This window comes from Triturus cristatus, chromosome 12 (assembly GCF_964204655.1).
Source record: "Triturus cristatus chromosome 12, aTriCri1.1, whole genome shotgun sequence".
NCBI lineage: Eukaryota > Metazoa > Chordata > Amphibia > Caudata > Salamandridae > Triturus > Triturus cristatus.
This window is the reverse complement of record NC_140595.1, coordinates 42,260,607-42,279,912: the sequence shown is the minus strand read 5'-3', so window position 1 is coordinate 42,279,912 and position 19,306 is coordinate 42,260,607. Positions and strand designations below refer to the sequence as shown.

Genomic DNA, 19,306 nt, shown 5'->3' with positions numbered 1-19,306 from the left:
ATCCACTCCCACTTACCACGCTGGTGTGCCCTTAGCCTGCTTCACTATCGGTGCCATCCTTTTACCTACCCACGTGGGCACTTCATGTACGGGGGAGGCCTCTCGCCTCTTGCAGGAGGGTCAGCATAGGCTGCAGGGCCTTAACTTGCGGGCACCATCAGTCATGCTTCTCTCCCGCCGCACTCTCCTTTCTTTAACCTTCCTAGCCACAACGCATCGGCGCCCGGCCTTTGTGCGGGCTATCTTGCGATCCCTTCTTCCTGCTTGTAGGCGTCACCAGGGGGTGCGTGATTCCCTTTCGCCGAGCTTTCACTCCAGCAGTGCTTCCCCCACACTCAACCAGGCATTGTACTGTGTTTTTGTCTGTGTGGGCACTTTAGGTACATGTGTGTCACGCTTCATGCTGTGTGGGTTTCTTTTGTCTGCTGCTGCACTCCACCCCCTCACCCCTTTCAAATACCATCCCGGCTTCGCTCAGTTGGACCCATGGGCTCACCTTATGCCCTAGAATCTGCATGTTATGCCCCATTTTGCAGGGTTAAACTTGTAATAGGCAATAATTATTGCAGACCATATATTCTGATCTCTGGAGTATCGAATCTTATGTGCTGAGTTAATGTAAGTATCCAGTGATGTGAGAGGCCTGTTGTACCCCTGGTTTGTTGCTGGGTGCTGAGTGTGCATTGTGTCTTCATGTTTTTGAGGGGATTGTTAGTCATGAGTGGTGTTGATGTGCAAATGTTGTGCTTTAGTGTCTGGCATTGAGATGCATCACTTGTAATCCCCAAGGACTGTTCAAGAGATGCTCCTCCTTGCCCCCTGAATGGCTCAGTTGTAGGCGTCAAAAGTGCAGGAATGCTCTGTAAGCTTCTCCTTAGCACCTCCGTACTATGTAGCACTGTGGTGCATTGGGTGATACCCTCATAGCTGCCAAGTTTCTCAGGTCCATGCGCGATGTGCTGCACCAGTCCATGTTTTCTGGCTTGGAATTCTGGGACTTGTAGTTCTGTTTTATAATGGAATAAACAATACTACAAGTCCCACAATTCAAAGCCAAAAGACATCACTCATGCATGGACCTGGGAGACTTGGCAAGGAATTTACCCTACAATATTGGATGGAATCATGACTTGTTGAGTGCCACCCCTTGCTCATTTAACAGGCCCTATGGGATCTTTGAGTGCCACCTCTTGCTCATTTAACAGGCCCTATGGGATCTTTGAGTGGCACCCCTGGCAAATTTTGCAGCACCTTAGTGCTAGTGTCACTGTGGTGATGAGCACAACCTTGGGGTATTTAGCCACACCCTGGCACAACGCGACAGCAATAGTTTTATTTTAGGTATTTGCGACAGATCAGACATTGCACCTAGAAGCAGCCAAGAACTTTAAAGCGTACATTTTTATTGCAGCAGGAACAGCATCTCAGATATGAGGTCTTGTACCAACAACAGTAGCACAATAGATTGTATAAACCAGGATGTAGTGTGAGGGACATTCGGAAGCAGTCAGTGCAGTGCGCTAACTAGTGCTGCGACAATTTCGTGTTATGTTTGTTTTTTACGAGGCATAGTTGTACAGTTTTCTTTATTTTGTTTTACTTTTTATGAAATTCCAGACATTAGTCCAACTTGAGGCACAGAAAGATACAGTGAGCTGCCCACAAATACATAGCTGTTGGTTCAGTGGAAGAAGGCAGGATTTGAACCCTCCAGTCAAGGTTCAAGTTAGGCCTGGGCGGAGTTTGCTGAATCGCACTATGCAGAGCTCTGCGAAGTGTCGAAAAACTCTGCCTCGCTACGCGGACTTCTGCGAGCAGCGGAGTGTGCTACGTCGTGCTATTTGCGCTGATTTTTAGCACCAGGAGTTTCTCCTGCGTTGTAAAATAGCATGAACAGCATCATGCGTAGCATCAGAGGGTACTGCTTCTATCTGAATCTTGAGTAGATTTTCTACACGAATTACAGCTTCCTCAACACGAGCGGCAGCTTTCTCTACGCGAGCGGTAGCAACCTGCCGCGACCGCCCGCGTTTAGAAATCTCTCCGGGAGGTGGTCTAGCATGCAATTTCTCTCTCTTTTGCGCGAGAAAAAAACGGCAAAACTCCGCTTGCGGAACAGAATTGTTTGCCCACCCCTAGTTCAAGTGCAGAATGTTACGGAAATTTCTCCCAGTGGGTGTTCACTTGCTTTGTTTATTCACTACAATATAGCACAGCTCAGAGGCGTGTGGTTGAGATGCAGGGGCCAATTTGGTCTGAGGTTGCAACAGACTAAGATAAGAGCAAGAGAAAGAACAAGCATTGGCATAGCCAATAGGTCTCGCCTTTGAGACATTATAAGTGTTTAGCCATGCAACAGTTAATGTTGTTGCAGTAAGGATATTGTGCTGCATAACTAAATACTTATAAGGTGAAGAGCTCGGTTCAGTCACAAAGCTCTCTGCCTGCAGCTTCCAGACAGTCTGCTTGTTGCGTCCACCCTGCCCGTCCTCCTCCCATTCCCTCTCCCAGCAGCTTGTTCTTTGATCTTCTGATAGCGCTCCTACTCTCCATGACCCCCATTGCTCTGGGTCTCTGACAGTCCGTAGTCCGCGAGTATGATCTGTGCCCCCAGCCCCCACAGGCACTACTGCAAACAGTTTTATAACAAACGAATTTCGGAGGAAAAAAAGTAAGATATTTAATTTACTGGATCGAGTTGGTTGTTGCATTTGGTGGATATTTTATTTGCACAGGATTTAAAGGCTAGAGCGTTTCTTCTGTCCATTCATTTACAGCGCTTCATGGCTGCCGCGGTGCTGTTAGACACTGGGCGCTGCAGCAGGGGCTGTGACGCCGTCAGACTTCAGATTTAACATCAGGATGGGCCCCCCTCTGACACATGCGGTCGAGGGTTCCAGTATTATCCTGCTATATCTTAATTGCATGATATAGCGCTTAGTACCCCTGACGAGGATTCAGCTGTGTCCTCATTTTCCGGGTTCACAGAAGAGGTTTGTTGCCTGCATCTCGGATATCAGATATGCCCTTTTCAGGTGCTCGTCTTAACAAGCATTTGCAATGCAATAGGTCTCGCATTTACGCGAGTTTGAGCTATTAACAATGGAAATAACAATGCTTTTTATTTTTGTTTTTAAAACATAAATAAAAGGCGGAGTCATTTACAATGCCAATAGCTTAAACTTGCGTAATTGCGAGACCTATTGCATTGCAAATGCTTGTTAAGACTTGAACATGCTACACGTCCGATTTAGGCAAGTGACCCTTGAGTTTTTATGGCAAAATGACGATAGTTTAGCTTTCTCAGGATTAAAACTTTCTTCACTGTATTGAGATGAAAATTAACTTTAAGAAATGTTTTCCAAAATATCCCACTTACTTGTTTTTGGGTTGTGGCCTGTGTGTACAACACCTCCCCAAAAAAGTAAACACCAAAAATGCAGAAAGAAATGGAAGAGATGTAAATACACATTCTAAGAGTATAATTTATGAATTATGCCAATCCCCATTTTTTAGACTACCATCTTTTTTCATGTATGTTAATTTTTCCATCTCATAAAATATCCCTTATTTCATTCTGTGCAAGTCAATAGGAAAACAATATACCTCACAACTTTTTCTTTTCCAGATTCCACCATCTGGATCTCAATAAACGTGGGCATCTTTGATAAGCGCACTATTCTGATACCAGATGCAGTTTTGTTTTTCTTTACAATTTTTGTTGGGACCATGAAACGCATTGTTTACTATTTAGAAAATAGATTTAATAAAACATTTGTATTTTGTGTGTGTGTTTTTTTTTTAATTATTACTTTGAAACTATGTTCTCGTGCCCGGTCACCGCTCGGCTCCACCAATAGCAGCGGCCCTCCGGCTCCTGGCCCGCACTTCCTGCTTCGGGCCACTCCGTAAACTTTAGCCCTGAGCGACGACGGCCCGCTCCCTCCGTTGGAGGGCGGACACCAGAGGTGACGCAGCGGCGCGCCAGCGTCCAATCGGGACCCGCCGGCTCGCCTGATGGACGCGTGGCTCGGCCAGTAGGGCGCCGCTGCTGGCATTTCCTGTATGTGTCCGTGTTTTAATATGGCGAAGACGTACGACTATCTGTTCAAACTGCTGCTCATCGGCGACTCCGGGGTGGGCAAGACCTGCGTCCTCTTCAGGTTCTCCGAGGATGCCTTCAACTCCACCTTCATCTCCACGATAGGTGAGTGGGAGGAGCCTGTGGTTCAGGTGAATCACCCACAGGGGCCGGGTGGGGGAACCGGGGATAGTGCACTTCACCGGGAGTCCTCAGGCCCCTTCCCAGGGGGTGGGAGTGTCCAGCCACCTAGCACCAGGGGCTGCGTACCTCTAGGGTGCCAACTGTCACGACCCCTCTATGCTGGGCAGAGGGGGCTCCAGCCCTCATTTTTCTATGAATTCTGGGACTTGTAGTCTTGCTGCTTTACAAAAAAAGACTACAAGTACCAGAATGCAAAGGAAAAAACCTGGCCTGAAGCAGAACACAACGCATGGACCTTGTGAACTTGGCAGATTTGTAGTAACCTCTAGGACTGGCTTTGCTGCCAAGTTTCCCAGGTGCTGATCCAGGCTGGGGTGTTTTATAATGGAATGAACAAGACTACAAGTCCCAGAATTCAAAGAAAAAAAATGTGGTCTGGAGTAGCATATCATGAATGGCTGTGGGAAGCTTGGTAGGGCTGGCACTGGGTGGCAAGGATCATATCGCAAAGGGTGGCCCAACCACCTTCCCTCTCCAGTGCAGCAGCGTAGAAAGGGGGGTGCGGGCCGCCCTGATGTCATCACTAAGGGGGGTGACAAAATGGCGGAGAGCGCATGGATAAGGAAGGGAGGGGGGGTGTTTCTTCACCGAAGTCTGTCTTTGCAGTTTGTACTGGGGGGGGTGGGAGACAAGAAATTTGCCGCACGCGGGTACCACCTGACCTTGCTACGCCACTGCCCCAGTGAGGGGAGAGAGTTCACCGATCTAGAGTGCTAGGGTTCCGATAATCATCTGGACTTAAGCAAGTAGAGTTGTCACTTAGCTGAATGTCACCAGGTTCTACGTCGGGAACTGCAGTGATGAGTTACTACCTCCATTAAACAGGTTTGAATGCTACACCTGATAACAATATGTTTTTTTATCATAGAAAAGTCCAGGACTGGAAAAGGTGTTATCCTGATAAACCTAGTTGGAACTTAGTGTGCATCTCTCTCCGTGTCATCATAGATCCTGTTTTCAGTCTTGGGCATTCACGTGACAAACTAATGAATTCTGGGTGCTATAGTATTGATGTTGTCCCTTTGAACTAGTTAGACAAGCACATCTGATGGCTATGATTTGGAGATGAAAAGCCGTGCTCAGGAAACACTGGCTGTGGTCTCAAGGATTCAGGTGGCCACCATAGCAAGTAGTCTAACCTCTGGAAACTCACTATTTGCGAAATTCTCATCATTTGCCTTTGCATAACTATAAGACATTTTAGCAGTACTACTAAAATTAGGGCTCCCAGTTTTCATTTTTACATATAAATACAGACAGAAAACAATGTGCTTCCGGTCTGCATTTATTAAAAACAATTCCGGTCTGCATTTATTAAAAACAAGCATTTACAATGCAACGGTCTCGGCATTGTTAAAGTTAGAGCTATTGGCATTGCTCATGATAATGCCGTTTCTTTAAATGTTTTAAAAACAAAAACATAAACAAAAATAATGTCATGAGCAATGCCAATAGCTCTAACTTTACCATTGCATTGTAAATGCTTGTTATGTCTATTTGTCAATGTGAACGTAGTAAGCTGATCTCACTAAAACATAAGTGCCGGTGCTGAGCACCGGAAAGCACCGGCACAAATTAAGTACTTTATGTAAAACATTTTCAAACACACCAAACTGGAATTAAGTGTGGGGGAGGGAAGTGTATGTAGGTCAGTCTGTGAGAATCCACAGTGAATGACATAATGAACTGGTGGCTACATTTAATACATTAATTACCCGCAGCCAGTGTCACCGTTTATTGTCAAATACGGCTGTCACTGTCAAATCTGTTTCCGGACGATGATGATAAAATTATTTTAAAAAAACGAACAATAATAATAATAAATACATATTCTTATTCTTCTCATCATCATCATTACGTTAAACAAATGTGAAAATAATATGAATATTGTTACCATACTCATCATAATACTTTTTGTCCGTATTCTCACCCTAAGGCTGACTGTCGCTGTTCTCACTGTGCAACTGCTTGTCTCAGAAGCCGCCTTCTGGCAGCAGTGTCAGTATAGATTTATTAATATGCTATCTTCATTTAAGAGAATGACTTTGATTCTTTTTTTCATTGCATTTATGGGGCGTGTGTATCTTTAAACCCCGGACAGCCGTGCACCATAATTGAATAAATCGCGCCCCTAAAATGCTCACGAGAGGTCTTTGCTTCCTCCCTTTTTGTAGATGGGGATATATATATATGAAATTAAAAATAGCTCGTGCCGAATTGTCAGACTCTTTGTTGTGAACCTCTATCTTCTCTACAATTACAATAACTATCAAAAGCGCTGCTCCCGGCGCCTCGAGGAACTTTACGTTTCATGTCTTTAAATATAGGTGCGCTTAAACCCTGCGAACATTTCACGCGAGACAACTCTACTGACTGAGAGCATGCTACAACGTGAACTAAATGTAATCACAGCTGGCATTTCTTTCTCCACGTCCAACCAGGCGGCAAGATACGGTTTCGCTGAGGTTGATAAGTGCCGATGTTATTTGATCTCGCCAGGTCACCGTACTGATCAAGAGGCCGCAGAGAACGTGAACATAGCTCTGAAAAGACACCACCGCCTTTCTCCGAGGCAGAGCAGAAATGCCTCGGAGAAACGCAGCGTCCTTTTCGTATTCGGGGGCGTGTTTGTCTTTTCTCTCGAGAGAATGAGACTTCTTGCAAAAAACACGCCCCCCGATCCGAAAAGGACGGGGCCTGATCGGAATGACTGACCTCTTCTCCAATGGCTGGCCAGCATTCAAGAGGCCAGCCAATGGAGAACAGGGGAGAAGAGGGGCGGGTGCAAGCCCCTCTTCTCCAAGTCATTAAATCTCTCGACTTCCGGTTCTGCCTTCGGCAGACCGGATGGTCCCGAGACCTAAAAATGGGTTTCTTTTGAGTGCATTTCCATACTGTTTAATAATTTCAGGCCAACAGCTGAGCAGATAGATGGCATTGAGAGTTAAAAAACAGGATGAGGTTTTATACATTTTTGACATATGTCCACATCCATTTGTAGTATAATGCCAATATTTACCTGTGGGTGTATTGTAATGTTATATTTGGCTGCTTAATTTGCTAAAACACGACAGACGCCAAAATATGAGCACATATATATTTGGTAAATAAATATGGAAATATACCATATTGCAACTTTGTCTATTCAGAGAACACAAAATAAATATGGGTAATTACTGACAAGATGGGCAAAAAGTAAATATGGATGTATACGGAAGGAAATGTTAAAAACAAAACACCATAAAACCGGGAGCCCTACTCATAATTATGCAAAATGCACTATATTTTCATTTGAAATGCATATTTGAGTTATTTTGGCATAAGAATGCATTCAAACAAATCACAGTGAACAACAGCTGCTTGTGTTCTGTTGTGTACGGAATTTGTTTTTTACTGCGCCTGCTGCATTTTGCGGTAAGATTTTACTGCAAAAGGCGTGTAATTATGTAATGGAGCATAACGGCATCATTTCTGGAATTCACATACTGTAATATTACGTGAATTATAGCAGCATAATTTAGATTTCACCCAGGCGTGGATCACTCCCATTTCCTGCAGGAGGGAGTGGAGCATATGCTCTATAGTGCTGTTACTAACGGCCCCATGGTAGCCCCTTAATGGAGCGGAATTGGGGCCAGTGAAGAAGCACTAGGATCTTCATACTTGGTGTTCCCATAATGTTCTTCCTAAGTCTCTGAGGTTGTGGTGAAGGAACACTTGGGTGACAGTTACTCTAGGCTCAAGTATTGTAAGAGACAGAGCATGCCATCTTGGAATAAACCCCAATTAGCCCACAGATGTAGATCATTCTGTGGTTCCCAATATTTGTCCTTGGGTGATAGAATTTGATATTATTTAGGAACTATAAATAGGTCGTAAAGTTAGTGATGAAAACATCATTGGGAATCTTGAGCCCGAGTGAAAAGGGAATATGTGCTGCATTGTTATGTAAATTATTATTAATATTACACCTCTGCCCTAAGGTGGATTCTATCATCTTGGTGGTATTGGAAGTCTTCTGATCTTGTCTAAAACCTGAGGATTAGAAAGGCCCAAATGTGACATTCTATCGGTACCCCACGTATGGAAAGACCAAAGACGGCACATCATTGGCTATCTGTAATATCCTATATAAACTAAATTAACTCAGAGGGGTAGCAGACCTTTGTCAACATCTGACCTACCTTACAGCTAATTAGCTATGGCACTCAATCAATTCAAATGAATCTTTCAGGTAGGAAATGAATATTATTTCAGACTAAAAAAATATTCTCAACAAGTGGTGCTTTTGGGACCTTCCTGGGGATGGAAAGACATAAGAAGTGTTAGTAGGTTCCATAGCGAACTCTGGAAGACTTTCAGCTGAGTGAGTCATGAGTGAAGAAGTGGGCCGACACCAATTCTTCATCTAGTAGTGTATACCTCTGCTACCAGAACAATTAGGTTTAATGTCCTCAAAACTTAATGCTGATTGTAGAGCACAAGATGGGGGGGGGGGGGGGGGGGGCGGGTGGGGCTTTAGTCTATAATGATAGATGAGACTGGTTGCAGGGACTACATTTGAGTGGTAACTTTGAGATGAACCAAAGTAGGACGTTTACTGATACTGAAAGCAGCACAGGGGGAAAATATTCTCCAAAATCTGCAGCAGGCCTTTCAGTCGACACCAACATTTATGGGGATGTCTCTGTAAACAGCAGCCGCTTCTATATGGTCCAAAGAACCAATTAAAATGCATTGGAGATGGAGCGAGTAAGTCATGGACCTCGTTATTTACTCACGCCTGAACCTTCTTAGGAAACCCTCCCTTTCTTGCACGTACTATCACTGTTGCATTGTCTTTCTCTCTAACCTAAAAATGCGCTTTTCACTCATATGAATCTACTTTTCTCTGTTTCAGTCCAACCCCTTTGTGCACTTTTGATGGTCTAGTCCACGCTATACAAAACCTTCAAATAGACCAACAAAAACTAATTCTTCCCATCAAACAATTGAATGCTGTATATTCCATTTTTACTGGCTAACAAAAGTGTGTGCTGTCTTGACATAGTACTATTTTTCTGTTGCTAATGATAACTTTCTTTGTGTTGTACACATCACAATCGTGCATAGTACTGTACTCTATTCATGCGCTGAGTTAATGTGATAAATGCTTTGGGGTTTTTGTAGACGTACGCAACAACATTCTTTTTGTATAATGTTCATTAGGTTGCACTCCTAGTTAATTAAATTTAGAGAAAGGGGTGTGTGTGTTGCATAAAATGCTTGATTAGATGTGGCAGTAACTTTTTTTTGTGTCATGCATGTACATCATGCAGTGGCCCTGTTGAGGGTGAGGGGGGGGGGGTCAGTTTTTTTTTCCATGGCAAATTGTCTTCATCCTTGTTTGTCTCATAGCATAGTGCATTGGTTCTTAATCCGTAGCTCATTGGCTCCACAATGCCTACTTGGGCTAAACAATATCATATTAATAAAGTATAATCATATAAAAAGTACAATTTGAAATCTAAAAGCATTTGAAATGCTCTGAAATGGTGAAGGAATTTGAAATTATAGCTTCAAAATTAAAGTTGGTATCTTTAGTTTGATTGTGTCATACATTTGTCACGATTAAGAAATTCAACCGGATGGAGTGGAAATAGAAAATACCACAGTATGGTTCTGATACGTGATAGCGATTGAAACCCGGAGAGTTTAGATATAGTTAATCATTAAAGATTTCCTGTTTGTCTAGTTTTGAAACAGAAGCAGCCCAGCATATCATGATAAAAAACAGAGTATCTTGTTATGCTCTCCTTCCTGAAGGATTTCCTCTGTGTAGCAGCAGCCAAAGATACAGTTGTCAAAGTATACATTTACTCCTCATTGCATACCAAGTACTTGTGAGATTTTTCTGTGTAACTGTTAGAAATGGGATTTTTGGTCGGCTAGGGCATGTGCCAAAGTCGGGCAGAAACCACCACTCTAGTCAGGATAAGGGAGTTGCACTCCTAAAATAACCCCTGCTCACCCCCTTGGTAGCTTGGCACGAGCAGTCAGGCTCATCTTGGAGGCAGTGTGTAAAGCGTTCGCACATAACCAACAGTAATACAGTGTAAGCACTACAAGCGGACACCACACCAGTTTAGAAAAATATCCAGTATTTTTATATAGTTAAGACAAGGCCAAAAACTATTTTAAAAAATCCACAATACAGTACTTAAAAATCTACAGTTCTCAAAATACGCTTGAAAAACAGTTCCTTGATGTCAATAGCTCCGTCCGGGGCTATCACGGCGTGGTGACCAAACAAATCCAAAAAGTTCTGGCTGACCGCGGCGTCGCTGGTCAACTACGGTGTCGGGAAGACCCGCAAACAGTACCATTTTAGAAATGCGGGGCGTCGGCGATCTCTCGTTGAGCTTCCGAAAACACGGTGCCCGCAGGCGTCGGTGCAGGAGTGGTCGGGGCCCTCGAAGTCACTCGCGTTGCAGATTGATCTCCTCTCTGTTGGAGTCAGGGGCGCTGGCATCGGCAGGCGTTGTGTGCTGTGGCACAAAGTGCAGCAGTGCGGAGCCCTCAGGTCGCGGTGCGAGCAGCGGCTCGGTGGTGGCGTCAGATGACGTAGTCGGTGAGACCAGGGTCGCGGTGTGAGATGAAGGCGGTGCTCGTCACTGTGCTGGCAGGTCACGGTACAGGCAGCAGCGTCGTAGTTGCTGAAGCGCTGTCGTCGGCTTACGAACTGGAGTCTATGGCGTCGGTAGGCCAAGGCTGCAGTGCAGGATGAGGGCGGTGCGTCGTGTAACTTTACGAGCGGTGCCCTCAAACCACAGTGCAAGCAGCGCCGTCGATTTTTGGCGTGGCGTGGCGCGTCGTCGTGGTGCGGAGTGCGGTGCCCACAGGTCGCGGTGCGAGCAACGGCTCCGTGGTGGCGTCAGCAGGTGGCGTCGGTGAGACCACGGTCACGTTGCGGCGGTGCCCTCTGTGGTGCCTTCAGGACACTGAGTCAGCAGTGGCGTTGTAGACGTCGTCTGGTTGCTTTTCTTCTGTTGCAGCACAAAACGCACAGTCCCCAGTGCTTAGGGTAGAAGAGCTTGAAGTCTTTGCTGTTCCTGAGACTTTTTGAACAGGGGGCAAGCTCTACCTTAAGCCCTTGGAGAAACTCACAAAGTAGATTGCAGAAAGTTCAGTCAAGTCCTTTCATTGCCCAAGACAGAAGCTGCCACTGCAGGCCAACCTAGCAAAGCACACAGCAGAGTGGTAGTTCCTCCTCCCAGCTTCACCAGCTCATCTTCTTGGTCCAAAAGAGTTCTAAAGTTCAGGGGTCTGGGCCCCAATATTTATATCCCCAAATCCTTGGATCTCTTAGGCAGAGAGTGTCTGTGCCCAGCCAGAACCAGTTCTGCCTTCTCTGGTGTGACATCCTGGCAGGAGGTGGAGACTGCATTGTCAGAGGCAGACTAGGCCCTTTGAGGTGCAAGGAAATCTCCCCCTTCCCTAATTGGAGCCCAGGTCTATTCAGCCCTTTCATGACCCACCTAAACTATCTGGAGCCACTCCTGCTCCACAGCCTTCTGTCATCCAAAACCCAGACAGGCAATCCACATTCCAGCAGAGGCACACGGGATGACTGAGCAAGAAAATACCTACTTTCTAAAAGTGGTATTTTCAAACTCAGAATGTAAAAATCAACTTTACTAAAAAATGCACCTTTATAGATTCTGAGTTCAGGCATACTACTTTATTTTCCTACCTAGTTCCCAGGGCCAGTTATGTTTATAAGATGTTATAAACAAACTTCCCATTCTGTCCTATGGGAACCAGGTAGCCTTGCAATAGTGAAAAACGAAATTGGCAGTAATTCACTGCCAGGACATGGCACACACACCAAGGCATGTCCTACCTTTCTCATACACTGCACCCTGCCCACAGGGGTACCTTGGGCCTACCTTAGGGGTGGCTGACATGTAAGGGAAGGTTAGGGCCTGGCAAGTGGGTGCACTTGCCAAGTCGACATGGCAGTACCAGACTGTGCACAGGCTCTGCAATGGCAGACCAGAGTCACATTTACGGGCTGTTTGGGTGGGTGGCACAATCCAGTGCTGCAGCCCACCAACAGCTTTTGATCTACAGGCCCTGGCACACGCAGTGCACTTTACTAGGGACTGACACACAAATCAAATAGGCCAATCATGGAAACACCAATCCATAACACATTGTACCACAGGAGCACTTTCACTTTACCACTAATCAGCAATGAGAAAAGTGCGCAGAAACACTAAGCCAGCACAAACAGTGTCAAAACCGGGAGGTCAGAAAGCAAAAACTCAAACTCAGGGGAAACCCGCCCAAAGATGCCAAGTCTAACAGTAACATATTCAAAATGTACACAGCTGAGCGATTGTTCTGTCAGAATGCCTGCCACTGTGTAGGTATCCATTGAAAAAGTTAAAGGGAAGTTAAGTTTCATGAGGGTGTAATAGGGGCTAAATCTCAAATCCTAAAAATACAAGAAATTGAGATGGTAAGGTATTGCCTGAAACTCACTTCACACATGCATAGTAGTCGCCTAACCTTCACACACATCCCTATTGGTTTTATGTAGCCCGCAGCATGTGGTGGATCAAGGAAGATCCGAGCAGACAACAGCTTTCGAAAACTACCTCAGACAGCTGTCTGCTGCCCCTGTGTCTCTTAACAAATGCAAAGCTGGCGCTGGGGCAGATGTCAACTTCCATGGCACAGTAAATTCTGCGAGCCAAGGAGGGCAGGGCAGCCATAGGGAGCACTAGCACTCTGTTCACAGTCTGGAACGATTTCCCTCGTTCCTTGTCAAGAGAAGATGAGGTTTGGGGGTATCCGCATGTTTCCTACTGCCCTGTACCTAGGCAACCAAATTCTGCGCCCCCCCCCCCCCGTATGGTAAAGCAAGGGGGACCCATGGGCAAATAAGCACCACGGACAAAGCACAGAGCGGGTGTTGGGAAGCCCTTTCAGACATTTTGAGGAGGACGTTTAATAACACCCCACCCATTGTTCCAGTGTTTGTGCTCTTTAGGCTATTGGGACATATGCGATGTCCATTGAGCACATTTTTTTTCTCCATTGTTCTGTTGGCAAAGGATTCACTATAACTTGGTTATGTATTATCAGATTACATTTCCATGCTAGTACAGATATGAACTTCAACCCTTATATGTTGTAATTAAATTGTTTAAAAAATAAATTTTAAAAAGAAAGTTCATAAACTGTTATTCAATACAGTTTAATATTAATAAACTCTTGCATAGATTTCACATTTGTTGTCGTTGCATCCACATTTGTAGTGCCCACTAAAACTCTCTGGCGTGCAAGCATGTTTTTTTAGGCCGAAATTACTTTAAACTTAAATTGGATGGTGGTTGCAATACATCTTGGTGAATCGTCCCCAGCAAAAGCGAGGATTTTAACTTTTTTTAAAGTGGTTTTGTTCTTTTCTCCATTTGGAGAGTTTCTTTGCATTTGCCCTATCACTGCAAATATGTTGCCAACCAGAGATTTTGCATCAAGCATTTCCATTCCTGCATGTTCACTAAATCAGAGTAGTTGCGTTTCGAGTATGGTGGTTTAGGACTCTCTGCATACAGTTAATTTGTTCTTATGCTGGTTTTAAAAGGCACAGGTTTCATAATTTCCTTGCCTCTTGGATCTTTTTTGGTGTCTTAGTTTCTGGACTGTTGCCGGATGTTTTTATCTTTTCTAAACGGATGTGTCTCCAGTTGTAGTCCATGTCGGTGCCTTGTTACCTTCCTCCAAATCTGGGTCAGTGTAAGCAGACGGTCTTGCGTTTTGGTTATAGTGTACTGACATGGTGTCCCTGTCCCAATGAGCATGACTGTACCTTCTTTTTATTTTATCGCCCCCCCACCCCCTCCCCCGACCTCTCTCGCAACAACAATGCCCAGCATACATAACTGCATTTGCCTCCTCGGGATATCCACATCGTTGGGTATGACTAATACAATCTATTGAGGGCTCCTGGGAATAACAGTACCCACCACCTCCTCCAATTCTTTAACAATTAACTCCCAATATTGTGTCGTTCCTAGACATAAGTGTGTTCAGAGAAAGGGCTGTGACCGCAGTCATTAATCACCTGCAGTTGAGTAGCCCAGTGATGTGCTCTAATATCTGGGATCGCTAGGCCACCATTATAAGCATTATAAGTAGATGTGTGCAGGGGTTTCAAAGCTGTTCTCCTTAAAGTATAACTTGGTATCAACTCTGAGAGTTTTCACTGTCTCTCTGAAGGCCCAGGTGCTAAGTCTTCAATAGGTCTGTCTATGGGGCTGTTGTGTGCCCAGCTTGAGCAACAGGGGTGATCAGAAATCCCATGGGCCAGATTTTGTATGTCTGTGGCCCAGGGTATCTGACATGGGTTTGCGAGCCCCTAAATAGAGCAAATAAGTTCTCTCATGTGGATGTCTGCTCCGCCAAGCATCACTGAGCCTCGTAGCATGCATGAAGTGTGGGGGGGGGGGGCTCCGTGGGTTGGCAAGAAGACACCATCTGGAGTGTATGTCTGTCCATCTCCTGGTCTCGGACCACGTTAAAGTCCCGTCCCACAATATGTAACTCGCCAGATGAATCGAGTAGAATAGGACCCAAGCCATTTAGGGTCCTTCTTAGCAGCTATGAGAGGGCATATACTTTTATGATCAAAACCATTTTCCTCTGCCATTTGCCACTCACCGCTACATAACAGCCCTCCGGATCAGCCCATAGCCTGGTCTCCTGAAGGGTGGGGATGGAAGGGGTGTTCTTTCTCGCTTGAATCGTGATGACTAAGGAGCCACTCTTTTATAGCCAGCATGTGCAAGCATGGTATTGAGTGGCACTGCTCAGTCATTTGTGCCAGAGGGCCCCTCACCAGCACGTAGCAGAGGAGCAACCGGATCATCTCCAATGTCTGTCTAATGAGCGGGCCCCAATGCCTGCCCTCCGCCCCTCCAAGCAGTCTCAGCCTCCACCGTCAGCCCCCTCTGGAGCATCGTCTGCCAGACCTTTTTCTCTGTGGGACCCTTTCAACTGCTGCCCCCTTGCGGTAGCGGACTCGCTGTCTGGACGCCTCGTTGGGCGTCCACCAACCACTCTCGAGCCCTGTCCTTATGGTCAAACATTAAGGCCTTGCCTTGGAAGAGCACTTTGAGCTTGGCCGGGCACAACATCACGTAACAAAGTTTCTAACCCATAACTTCTGCTTCACCAGATCGAAAGTCTTCTGCTGTGTTGAACCAATTTGGTGAAGTGTGGAAAGATAAGAATTTGTGTAAATTAGTATTTCACTTCCCCCAGGCCCCTACGGTGCAAAGTACCAAGTCTCTGACCCTATAGTTCAGGAGGGAGGCTATCATTGGCCTTGGGGTATCACCCCGCCACCCAGAGGCAGTCTCTGCACCAGGGCACACACACCCTACCCCCAGCCCATGGGAGGGGACTCCCATGTGGCACCAGACTCCTGAACAGAGATGTGAGCGGGGGAGGCTCACCCCAAAGACGGGGATCACCTGCCCACCCGTTGCCCTCCGCAGCTGCACTCCAGCCGCTCCTTACCTCCAGGACCCAGAGTCGATGTCCAGATACGCAGAAGGAGAAACCCTGTACCGATGTACACTAGCGACTCCAACCCTCTGTTAACACATGTCCCAAAGACCGGGGAGGGGTAGAGGCCTGTTCCCTTTAGGAAACCAAGGAGCAAGGGGACAGCATACCCTGCACAGATCTGAAGGGGTGACTTTTTTGAAGCTATCAACAGGAAGAGAGGGATGCCCAGAAAGAGGAAACCACCAGCAAGAGACATGTGACTGGTAGTCACAAGAGCCTGAAACAGAGATGAATGTGTCTGGCTGTAAGAGGAGATAATCTCAGCGGCCACTGATCATAGACCATTTCCCATCTACTGTACCTGTATCTCAGGACCAGCACGTTCTAACCTCCCTTGTTTTTAGTGCAGTGGTGCGTGGAGGGTTAGAAATGCACAGGGCAAATACCATGATCTGGAATGTATCTTCTTGGCTGTGGAGCCAATCCCCCAGCCCTTTCAGTGTTCTCTCCCAATGACCTTTAACCCGGATCGGATACTTTAAAAAAAAAAACTTTTTGTAAGTTATTATCGGCACTAAGGTCTAGGAAGGGTCCCACATTAGAACCCCTTTCCTGCCTGTCAGAGTGGAGAAGTAGAGGATGTATCTCCAGCTTTTTCTCTGATTTCAGTTCCTGACCAAACAGGAGACAGTTAGTACTTGTATCTTATTGTACTGTATAATTTTACTGATATGGCGCCTAAACCCTTCTCGGTGGTTGGTTAAGAAAAGCCTACCCATTTTCCTGATTGGTAGAGAGGGATTTTGAAGAGCTACCTAAATGGGAAGCGTTGGTGTCATGTGTAAGGTTCAGAAGGGAGCTACAAGCATGTTGCAGCAAAGATTTGGCTAGGCTTATATATATGGATTGAAGAAGAGAAATGTAATATTGATGTTCGCATTTGCTGATACTTGCCACCTTCTGGGTGCTATGGCTGGTGGTCCGTTGAGTGGGTACTAAACAGAGTTCTTCTCTAAGTGCCGACCAGGGCAGATTCCTTGCCTTTAGGGATTTCTGGCTAGTGGCCTGAGAGGGAGCAGTTTTCTTTAATGAAGGTGAACACTGGCAAATACTGGTCTTTTTATGACTTTAGCCATTAATGACCTGTTGAAGATTAATTATTATTTGGACATGTTTGTGGGATCTCCTGGGCGCGTTGCTTCTGGGACAGAAACTTTAGTATCACACTCACCACTTCCCGACAATGGTCAAAGCAAATGTGTTGGTTAATTTTAAACCTCCAATTTCCTAAATTAAATGTACCTTTTGGTTATAGTCATGACACTAATATGACCATTTCCCAATGGTGAGCAAGTAGCTTCTATATGAGGTGGAAAATGTTGATAACTTTCCCTCCTTTGAGTAAAATTGATTGCTGATGCAGTTTAGCATACAAGGTTGAGTCGGCGACAGGTTGCAAGATGTTCTTATGCATTGCTGGGATTAAGCATTTCCTTCTTTCATCTGTGGAAGAATTTTGATGATTTCAGCAAGGGCTGGTGGCTACTAACCCCCCTCTTTTATTGTAGGTAAATATAATGAGAGCCACACTTTGCGCTTTGTAATATATCAACATCAACAACAGTTCTTGCTGTGAAACATTTAGAGGTAATTAATTTTATCTAGAAAAGGTGATATTTCATGCATACGTACTTTTTGGTTTTTTACAGGAATCGACTTTAAAATTAGGACGATAGAACTAGATGGCAAGAGAATCAAACTGCAGATATGGTGAGGATTGTGGTTTTTTTCAATTTTTTTTATCTAGAGTGCTGGAATGAGTTAATTGTGCATGCAATTATTAGAGATGTGCATTAGCCATAAACCAATTTCTTTTTTAATTAATAGAAGATAATGATGAGTAGCAATGCCTGATAAATGCTTACCATCTGCTTTCTTGTCAAGATTGTTTCCACATCTGAATTTTTATAATTTTTTTAAGTTTAAATGGGTTGAGAAGAGAGCAGTTCCTTCATAGTTTGGTAAATAAGGGACTTTGGAGCTGATGAACCTGCTCCTTTGCCTGTTCCATTAAAGCAAACTCAACAGATCGCGTAGAGCCGCTTGAAAACATACCTTTGTCAGTCTTCGCTTTAAACTTACAACACAGTTGTATAAACATGTTTTAACCTCAGATATGCCAAACCAAGCCTGACATTAAAGTTCACTGCCTTCGCCACGACCACTTTCCTCCACTTTTTATTAAGCTGTATTTGAAAAGCACTTTTCTAGCATCATTTACCTATATTTCCGAATCAATGTTATTTCACCTTTAACCTACTCTGTGAATTCTGACTTATTGCATTTACAAGGCTGTAATTTGTTTTCCTGGCATTTTGAGAGGCATAGAAAGCAGACCTGCTCTGTCAATCCTAATGGGCGAAACTCAGCTGAAAATTGAGAAGCATTGATTTAAAATGTTGTTAATGATGTGATTAAAATAAGTGCAGTTGGGTTCTCTTCATCTCTCCTAACCTCGGAGAGTCCCTTGCAACACCCTTAGTACTTCACTAGGACACACATTTTATCTAGGCCACTGTCTGTTCATATTTAAATCGTGTAGATGTCTGGTCTGCTGCTGTTCGCATGTTTTACTGCTCCTCCTCAGGAGTTGTTACCAAGGGTAAACTTGCACTTTTAATGTTTCAGGGACACAGCAGGACAAGAACGCTTTCGAACGATCACCACCGCATACTACAGAGGAGCAATGGTAGGTAAAATTGTTTGTCATTTACCCTTAACATCGATATAAACATTAATACTTGCCAAGCTTTTTCTAGTCTCCTTTTAATAGTGTTCTTGTTTGCCTTTTTAGAATACTCTGTACTATGGCTATCTCTCCCTAATCACAGAAAGATAGATTTTTTTTAGATACACTCTATTTTGATGGATCCCATTTACTTGCGTGCAAATTTATTGCAAGTGGATATCCATAAAATCTTAGGTAGATCTGGCCCCTTTCACCAACATTGGCTATTCTTGCCATAGACGAAGAACCCTAGATGGAGGGGATGAGTTTTGAGGGTTTGTCCCTAGAGTCTTGAGGGTAAGATGCACTGAGGGATTGTGCACTGCACTGTCTTCGAGGGCCTTCCATAGCCATGCCAGAGGTTCTGTCCTCAATAACCATATATACTTCACTCTGGGGTTGGGGAAAGTGAACGTGCAGGTCTCTGACCTTTGGGACTCTACCATATCTTTCCCACCTGCTTCTGTCAGGAGGGCTGGTGCACTCTTCATTACCCAGCCTACAGCCAGAAGGTGTTTTGTGTACCTTACATTGGGCCTATCTCATTGCATGTCAAATCCCATCCCAAGATTTTTTCTCTGGCTTACGCTGCCTCAATGAAGGGGCCTTTCTTAGCCTAGATAACCTATAGGGATTTTAATGCTGGTTCCTCTTGTCTTGGCCCCGCTATT

General features: G+C 45.0%; 1 protein-coding gene across 1 annotated transcript in view; it reads left to right on the top strand.

Annotated features, from left to right (window-relative positions):
* Positions 1-3,970: 3,970 nt before the first annotated feature.
* Positions 3,971-19,306, top strand: part of RAB8A (RAB8A, member RAS oncogene family) — a 58,912-nt gene continuing 43,576 nt past the window's right edge. The window contains exons 1-3 of the mRNA XM_085638989.1: positions 3,971-4,207; positions 17,557-17,617; positions 18,536-18,596. Coding sequence (XP_085495115.1) covers positions 4,066-4,207; positions 17,557-17,617; positions 18,536-18,596 — 264 coding nt within the window. The 5' untranslated portion in view covers positions 3,971-4,065. The remainder of the gene's footprint in view (positions 4,208-17,556; positions 17,618-18,535; positions 18,597-19,306) is intronic.